This window comes from Malurus melanocephalus, unplaced genomic scaffold (assembly GCF_030028575.1).
Source record: "Malurus melanocephalus ecotype Western Australia unplaced genomic scaffold, MMel_1.1 scaffold_578, whole genome shotgun sequence".
Classification (NCBI taxonomy): Eukaryota; Metazoa; Chordata; class Aves; order Passeriformes; family Maluridae; genus Malurus; species Malurus melanocephalus.
The window spans coordinates 402,007-411,322 of NW_026623810.1; the positions used below are offsets into that span (position 1 = coordinate 402,007).

Below are 9,316 nucleotides of genomic sequence, written 5' to 3' on the forward strand. Positions count from 1 at the left end.
TGCATGGAAAGCAAGTGTAGTATGTCATAGTCATCTTAGTAAAGAGAAGAAAATGCAATTCACATGTAATCTTAATTGAACTACTTTGTCAAAATGGAATCATTCCTGTGTAAGCTTGAGAAGTCAGATGCTGAGCACCAAGTGTGCCGCAGTAAAACGCCTAAATGGTCTAAAACATTTTTTGAAAGAAAGATTGAGACTTCAGCTAAGCTAAGACTGAAGTCAGTTGCTGTCACTGCAGCATTACACAAAAACTCCCAATGGTTAATTTGGCACAAGAGCCCTTTCAGTGTGGAGGGTGGGAGGCACCTGCTGCAGTGCTGACAATAACTGAGCAGCTGCTGCCCTGTGTCCCCACTTATTCCTGTCACCTTGGCCTCTCTGTGCCCATTCCATCCACCTGCAGTTGCTTCTGGAGCATTTAAACTCCCCCACAAAGAGTGGCAGCCCTGGAGCAGTTTTTGTTTGTTTAGTATGGTAGCTGCTGTGGGACAGTATTGTTGATGTGATCCCTTTAGGTGCAGTGATAACATGAATAAAATCATTTCACTGTTCTTCCCACACTTCCTGTTTTACTAAAAATCAGGGAGGAAGGAGATGCTGGCAGGAAGAAAAAAAGAAAGATTTGCATTGGGGAGGCTGTGGGATGTTTTAAATGAATGTAATTGAGTGCAATTGTGGGCCTTGCAGATGATAAAAAAATAGGAAGCTGCGAGTCTTGTGACACACTGGTAATATTGGGAGTCCCTCTCTGGTTTTGGAATACAGCACTGATGCTGCCTCCAGCTTRAGCACTTCAGTGCTGGGAGTTTGCAGTTTACATCTCCATGGAAAGCATCTCTTAGCCTTGTTTTGCACCCTGCAGATGCAGAGCAGAGGCTGCTTGGTTGGAGTTTTCAGTTGATTCTGGGGTTTAGATCTTGCTTTGAGGCAGAGTGCTCCTGGCAGGTTTCTTCTTMTGCTGCTCTCTGTTGCCACCACAGGAGGGGAAATGTGCCATGAGCAGGTTCAGTTTGATGCAGGGCAGGAAGCTGGACAGGAACAAACAGCTTCTTCTCATCTTGAACAAGTTTATGTAACTCTGTGTAACCTGATCAGGAGCTCTGAGTAAACTTGGGTGATGTGCAGCCAAACAGGTTTGCTTACTTCACTGCTATTGTGGAAGCTTTAACGAGCTACCACACTATTCCACACTTTTCCAAAAGTGTGGAAAAAAATGTTGAAGGACTGACAAACTTGCTTCCCTSGCTAACTGATGAGGATAATCAGGCCAGTCTGTCACTGGGGTGCTCCAGATTTGGCTTTGGCTGAGTCAAGAACTCAGAAAACAAATCAGAACTCCGAAAACGAATGTGCAAAGCAGTGCTGCTTCATTGGGAAGTTACAGCCTTCATTAATGGCTGATGGGTGTTTACACTACACTCTTTGTAAAGGTTTACTGAAGCTCTAAGTACAAATTACATATTTTCCCTTGTCCCATGTGCCAGTGGATTTTTGCTTTTTAGGCTTCTCTTTCATTTTCACTGAAAAATAAAAAATKTTTAGGGTGATGAAAAACTGATTGATGCTTTTGGTCATTTCAGGTCATACATAGCTTACCATACATAACCATACAAAGCTTTTCTGTTCTGTTAGGTTGTTGRTGTTTGGGCCTGTTCATGGCATAATTGGCCATCAACAAGGCTAAATTAAAATTAATCACCCAGTTTCKATTTCTCAAAATACTTGTAGGAAACCTGAATGTTATTGTGAACCCATTTCCCCCGCCCCAGTATTTTACTATATTTTGGGTTCTACAAAAGCTTTTATAGAAATTAGTATTTTGTTCAAATTCGGCTGGGTGAKATGACTTTTTTAAAGCATTAAATATATACCAATTCTAAGTATAAATGAACATGAAAAATCTTGATTACTGCATTTCTTGGGAGAGATATATATATTACTTAGGCTGATGCTGGATCCCTGAACTTGGCCCTGATGTAAATGTGGGTTTTGTCAGCAGCATCTTGTTCATTCTTTAAGATTTGTTTGGTGACTGTAAAGCCGTGTCCTCTGCACATGATGCACATATTTGTGCTTGGAAAAACTCCCCAGAGCTGCAAGATTTAACTCAGCCTTCCATTTATTTGCAAAACATCCAGTTAGCCACCTTAAGTCAGTGTCCTGTGATATTCTGTCTAGATAATAGATTATTGGAGATATTCCGTGTTAATTAAAATGTCTGGAAAAAAATGCTAACATTTTTGCTATTATAAATGGCAGGTAGAATTGTATATTAATTGACTGATTTAATATGTCAGGATGCTTTTTCCAAGCCAACCTTGTATTAATAGCAAGAATCCTTTTGCTGATAAAATGGTCTCCAATTATCACAGCTTGGGTTTTGTTGYACATTGAACAGAAGTCAACAAAACGAGTAAGAGAACGTGTCTAAATAAGGTACCACACTCATTAAAAACACAAAATTAATCATAGGATCAATGAAGAAGGCAATGCTACATCGAGTTTGTTTTTTTCTTCCCCTTTCTAATCATAGAACAAAATAATGTTGCCTGAAAGGATGGGAACTATTATGTAGCACTCAATTATGAGGAGGTGAATAGGTCCCCAACACGCTGTTTTATCAAAGGGGCAGACTGGTGTTTACATGATGGCTGTTTGATTACAGACACCATCATTAATTCTGTGTGGCAGAGCTGCCCTGCAGCACAGGGAGCAGGCAAGAGAGAGGCACCCTTCAAAACAATGATTTTTGAGTCGTTATCAAGCTAAATGGCAAGCAGGAAGGCAGGACTTGTATAAATACATTGGAAGGGACTCTTGGGAGATGTGGAAGTGGAAGAAGAGAATGCATTTTACCAACTCTTTAATGATGGTGTGTTTCTAAGTACACTTGAATAGAATGYTTTGTTGGCATTAGAAGAATGAGGGTTGCAAGGTGTATTGGTCACAGTGAAGGTCACATGAGGATGTTCAGACATGTATAAATACCTACGAGCACACAATATGTGTATTTTCATGGATACTGAAGAGTTCCCACTGCCATCTACTGGGCTGAGGCCTGCCATGTTCTACCCTATGGATGACAAATGTCCAGTTTTGGACAGTGAAATGTTTTCTGAGGCTCTGTCTGTTCATTCCTGGCCCTTCCCTTCCCATCTTGTCTCTCCCTGTGGACAGTGAGTGTAACCTCAGGTAGCTCAGGGTGCCAAAGAACTGTTGAGGTCTCTGAGCAGCCAGAGCTAAATGGGCAAATTGCTGAGACCCTTCCTGATAGGGTGGGACTGAACTTAAGCTGAGTGGTGCCTCTGGCATTCCTACCCAAACTATTGTTATTTAGCAGAAAGTTGTTCTGATCTTAGGAAGCTGATTTTGTGGGCAGCCCAGACCTTTTCATCAGTTTGTCTCCCTCTGTCTTTTTCCTCTTGAAAACCAGGAATGAGCTCATGGGGGGTTCAGAACTTGCAGCCAACTCTTCACTGGTGAAAGGATGCCACGGTTAACACTGTTTTAGGACTGGGTTGTGGTTAGAAACAAAATATGCTGATGCCTGCTTCTCCTCCTTCTTCCTTGGATGGCTTAGCATATTTCTGTGTTCATACAGTTCAGTGGGTGGCACTTGCCTAAGGAAGGATGTGTAGAATTCCCTCCTGACAGAGAGAACAGCAAACCCCTAACATGCATCTTCCATCCTGCTCAGGGACTTGCAAAGCAGGAAGCTGATGCAGGAACACAAAGGTGTTTGATCCTTGTTGTTCTGTGCAAGGTGAGCTCAGCCTGGTTCCTATCATTAAATCCTAAAGCTAAACCAGGATGTGAGAGTGAGGCTGGAAAAGGGAAGAAAAACACCTTTGCTTTTATAATTGACAGACTTCTTGACAATATTTAAAAACCTAAGTATTGTTGTGAGGAGAGGGAGGTCCCCACATAAGGGACCTGGGGCCTTGTTTTCCTGTGTTTCCTTTTTCATGAATGAATTCTTTATCTTTCATTAACCATTATAGTTTATTTATTACCAGTAATAAATGGTAAATTACTAGAAAATTATGTGATTTCTTGGCTCCAATATTAAATGTTTGCAATTTAAACAGTATGCTTTGGGATTTTTAAAACAAAAATGTAGGATCCTTTTAGCTTAATGGRCAAGCAATGGTGATTTTGTTCTTCGTGGCTACATTTTTGCATTTTAGAGGATGCTTGTTTTGTCTGATGTTTAAAGTTTGAAAGCCAAAAAGACTTTGGATGTAGAGKTTTTTTTTAAGTCTTTGCTATTAGACACAACTCCAAAGCACTCCAACTTTGCCTTTGGGGGACCCAAAGCAGTCAGGGTTCTTGGTCCTCTTTAAACACCAGATTTGCAGTCTTTGTGTTCTGAGCYCTTTCAATTCTGACTTCAGGTATTCTTTTCATCTCTTTTCCCCACATCTTCAGCAGATTCTCCAGGAGTGCTGTCACTTGGGCAAAATCTTCACATTACAATTGCATTGCCAGAAGGGAGAGGACTCAGTGGCAGTCCTTAAGGAATGGCAAGCTCTCTCCAGTCTGTTAAAAGATAAATCCTGCTCTTCCTCACACACTGAGGGAGGGCCTGGCCYGTGCTCTTTGCTCTGGTCTTTCAAACGCCCTTCCCTGGCCTGCAGCTTCCCACCAGAGCTGCTCAGCCAAACCACAGCAGTTTTTCCAGGTCCGGTGTCTCCTGTGACCTCTGTGAGTTTCTCACTGTGGTGTCCCATTGCCACATCTGCACAAACAGCTGCATTTATCTTGCTGCTTTCTCTGAGCCTTGATTGAACTGCTTCATCACTGTACAATGCCCAGCATGTGCACTGCACATGACTCAGGTGCTGCTTTTTCTGCTGTTCCAAGGTTGGAGTGGAGCTGTGTACAGGAATTGCTGTCCCTTTTTCCATCCAAGGCCGAGGGTGCTGAGATGCCTTTGCTTCCCCACTGAGTGATGCAGTTTTATTGTCTGTGGCTAGGGAGAGTAGTAGATGTGTGCTAAATTGACAGTTTTACTGGGCTGCCTTTCAAGCAAGGGGTAAATTAACATCAAACCTCTGCTCCTTTATTTAAGGTGACTCCTGAATATTTAGAGGTATTTCCCCCCCCCTTTTTTTTTAGCATAAAATCAAAATGTTATCTTTGCCCTTACAGCTTTTGCCATAATCCACATATAAATGAGGTGATAAAAAAGTACGGATTAAATAAATCTTTGCTAATACTTTTTGATTTGCTTAATCAATAATTAATCATCTCTTAGACAAGGCTGTGGCTTGTGGAGTAGATATAATTGGATTAACTGCTGAGCRGCCTTTGGAGCTTTGAAGAGATTAAAATGGCTGTAAATCCTGTAATTAAACTGCCACAAACAAAAGCAATAGTATTAGAATCAGTCAGCTTTTTTCTAAATGAATCAGCAAGTCCTTAACACAGCCCTAGCAGTGGTGTAGGCAGAGTCTGTTCTCTTCACTGATTTATTTCCTTCTACAAGATGAATATGTATCAAAGGATTGTTTTGATTGCTTGGGTATATAGTTGCCAGAATGGCAGGTGAAATTTTAGGAAGAACTGGCTGTCAGAGAACTCCTAGAAGAAAAGCTAGTTTGTGTGTCCAAAACAGTGAACCTGCTCCTTGTCTTGAGCCTATTAGGCACTGACTTTTCATGGTGTCTTTAATTGGCTAAGTAGGTTTGGCCCACATGAATGAAGTCTTTATCTGTCCTGCTCTTCCCCTCCCACCTATTTGGGAAGGTTTTTTTTTGTGCCTTTTTCTTCAAAACAGAGGGCTTTAGCAGGAATAACTTCCTTTTAGAGGCTCATTATGTAGCGAGGCATATACTGTATGTGCCTGTATTATACACGTGTGAATTGATGTGTGCACATGCTAATATGGATTCTCTTTTCCCAATGTCTCACAGAGATGAGCTCATAAAGCCCATGGGAGTGCGGCCCGACGGGACAATGGCTCCTTTGGAGGAAGCAGTCAGCCAGTACCAGACCAACAAGCAAGAGAGCTCGGATTCAGACTAAGGCATCACCTGCTTCACTCTCAATYCTCTAATCCACACTTCTCCTTAGAGCCACATCTTTTATGCTCACATTAGCCAGCGTCATTTTAACTGTTCTATTATTGGCATATTTAAACGATGGGTCCTGTGCTGTAATGTCTGAGTTTTTATTATGTCTGTTTAGAGAACATATCAGTTTATTCATTTATGATCTTTATTAATTTAAAATTAAATGTATTTCGAAGGGATAACAAGCAAAAGCCTACAATGTAAAATAAAGTCCACTTTCATTTTCCAGAATCCTCTTTTCTGAACTCTGTAGGTTTTCCCATTCTTGAAAATCTTTTGTATTGTCTTGCCAGTCTTCCTCTTTATATAATTATTAGTATTAATGAAGCGTGTTTACTTAATGGCATYAGGAGCAGAGGGTGTTTAAAGTTAGGAGTCTGACTTTGTGAGGCTGCTTTAGCAGGCACTGAGCAGTGATTTCAAAGCTCCCCCTTTTTAAGTGCCATGGGGTTTCTCACTGCTACAAACTTCTCCAGTTAAGCTGCTGCTTAAGATTTTAACAATGTGTCAGCATCCCTAAAATTGCCTTGAACTGGGAACAAGATGATGTATGTTGTATGTCTTCCCTCCCTCYCTCCCTCCTTGGCTAAGACCACACGAATATACCCCCTCCTCCCCTCTTTGGGTAAGTAAAAACATCCCTATTGAAAATGCTGTTCAAGTATTGCACTGAAATGTTGCCCCAAATGGGAGGGGATGGGAATGCATGTGCCTGTGGTTCACTGAATTGGGGCCTGCTTTTGGAGATTAACTGCTATGCCTCACTTGAAGACAAGGCAAACTAATCTACAAACAAATATTTCCTGTTAGAGAGAACATAGGAARCAATGGGACAGAGAACGGGAAGGTGGAAAGGAGCAAAAAGTGTCACTTTCAATTCTGTACTCTTTAAAAAAAAAAAGATTAAAGTTTTAGGCGTGCTGCACTGCTGTTGTTGCCTCTTTGCCTGCTTGGTTTGTTTCTGTGTGTTTCTCCCAGCATGAATTACATGCAGAATAATCCATGCCCCAGTTTCTGATTTCCCTGTCTTGTGCAGAAGCTTACCCATACCATTCACTGGGAATGAATTCACCTTTCAGAGGTTGGTGATGGCTCTCCAGTTTGTTTCCTGGTTCTCTGAACTAAAAAAGTTGGTGTTCAAAGACCCTCTGAAGCAGGGATTTGGTATGAAACTGCTGTGGTTGCTCATGTGAGGAGCTTCTACAGATGATTTTAGTCTTTCAAAAGAGCTGAAAAGAAAAAAATACTGCACTGCTGTCCTCGCAGCAGTAAAGTTTGTGACTGCAAAGTACACTGCCCAGCCGTAGCAATGATRTTCCTGTCCAAGAGCAAGAAACGTKCTTGGCTGCATCTAAGCTGGGTTTCAAAAATGTAATTCTGGGTTTAGCCAGAATTATCATCCACTGCCTCCTCTGTGCCCCTCACAGGCGGGCATTAAGTGCTACAAAGAATTTGTGATCCCTCCCTGAGGTGCAAAACTTCCCTGGCTCTGTCAGCGAGGACCTGTCTTGGTGTCAGCTGGGGCTGTTTCTTGGGAATTGTTTCAGTCAGGACCTTCTATAGAGCATTAAGTACAGAGCACAAAAAAGAGCAAAATGTCAGTTGTTGTTTTACAAGCTGTAGATTATTCTCTTACAATTAGCTGGTTCCAGAGATTAATGAAACAATAATGGCTCCAGGGACCTTGTTAGAAGCAGGGTAGCACGAGGCTCTCATGCTCTACTCCTGGCATTTGCCACAGGGCAGCAACATTTGCAATAAATAGTTCTGTTAGTTTATCTTGGCAAACAGATGCTTGCAGAAGGTTCTACAGACACGAGATGCTTTTTCAATTAAAAAGGAAAATAGTGAAAAAACAAGCCTAGGAGGTTCTTCCTGAGTCCTGCAGCTCAAGAGTGGCTGGCATAACTGGGTTGCTGTAGTGCAGGTGAATGGAGTTGAATGAATAACTTGTACAGTGCAGTGCCCCAGAGCAGCTCTTCTCCCAAGGTGATGGTTTTGGAAAAGCTGCTGCAGGCTTTTTGGCTTCTCTTTGCAGTGTAAGGTAGGTCCAAGCTTAGCTGCACTGGGCTGGAGGGTTGGGAATATCTTGGGACAAAGGTCCTTCAAATCAGCAGTGCTTCTGCTTCCTTCTGTGCTGGCTGGTGTTTTCAGAGTAACGGTGGGAGGATTTCTCTTGGATGAAAAGAGGTTTGGGTGGTTAAAAAAAAGGAGCTCCCTGGCATTTTTGTGTAAGCTGTTCTGTATTATATATCAATATTGAATTATATAAATGTATACTTTTCTCTCCAAAACTCAAGAATACTGTAATCAGGAAAAAAAAAMCTCCTGARTGAAGTGWCAGATTTTCTAGTGGTAACTGTAAAAGTGTTAGCTAGGGGATTTTGGRGACATAGACCTTTCATTCCCAAAAAGCTTTTCACAGTCCCAAAAACTTAACGTTTCAGTCTTTACCTTGGCATCAAACAGTCCAACGCAGTTCTCATTAAAGCTCATCAGTGATTTGGAAGCTTTGCTTCTCTTTGTTTCCCATTAGAGTTACGAAACAAAAGATGATGGGAAAATGCTGAAATTTGTCAGAATAATTCRTTCTTTTGCAAGATAATACAGACATATTTGTTTAAATGTTCATGAAAACTTTCTGGCAGGTATTCCCAAATACTAATTGATATTTCATGTGCCCCAAAAGTGGTTTTCAAGAAAAAGGGTTGTTTACAATCTGTTAAAAATGTTGTGAGAAAATTACCAGAACTTTAAAGAAAGTTGCCAAAGAGGAAAACCACATTACCTTTGATGTTTTGAATGTACAACATTGCTGTATGTATGTCTGACAAAAGCTGATTTTTTTATCCTGTATCTTGAGTGTTTCCAAGTACCTGAAAATCTGCAAAGGCTTAAAAAAATAGTAAACAGAACAACCAGGCAACAGCATATTTATCTTACAGTCCTTCAAATTGTAACTTTCCCCTACCTGGGGCAAAAATCAGTTGTCAGAAGTGGCTTTAAGGAAAAGACCATTACAATGAAGCTGTAGCCTTAGTGGGTTGCCAGGCACCCTGGTCTGAAAAAGGAAAGTAAACCCCAAAGCATATAAGATCCCAAATCTCCTGAAGGAGCATTCCACAACATTGTACTTCACCTTATTACCACGAAGCAGCTAATAAAATCCYGTGCTTTAATAAGGCTGGCTGTAAAAAGACTCTTCCCCTGTTCAAACAGTTGAAAGCCAGACTTTGCTG

General features: G+C 41.3%; 1 protein-coding gene across 1 annotated transcript in view; it reads left to right on the forward strand.

Annotated features, from left to right (window-relative positions):
* The window catches only part of RIC8B (RIC8 guanine nucleotide exchange factor B), a 30,630-nt gene extending 23,628 nt beyond the window's left edge, over positions 1 to 7,002 (forward strand). The window contains exon 10 of the mRNA XM_057382677.1: positions 5,919 to 7,002. Within this exon, the coding sequence (XP_057238660.1) occupies positions 5,919 to 6,030 (112 nt within the window). The 3' untranslated portion in view covers positions 6,031 to 7,002. The remainder of the gene's footprint in view (positions 1 to 5,918) is intronic.
* The last annotated feature ends 2,314 nt before the right edge of the window (positions 7,003 to 9,316 follow it).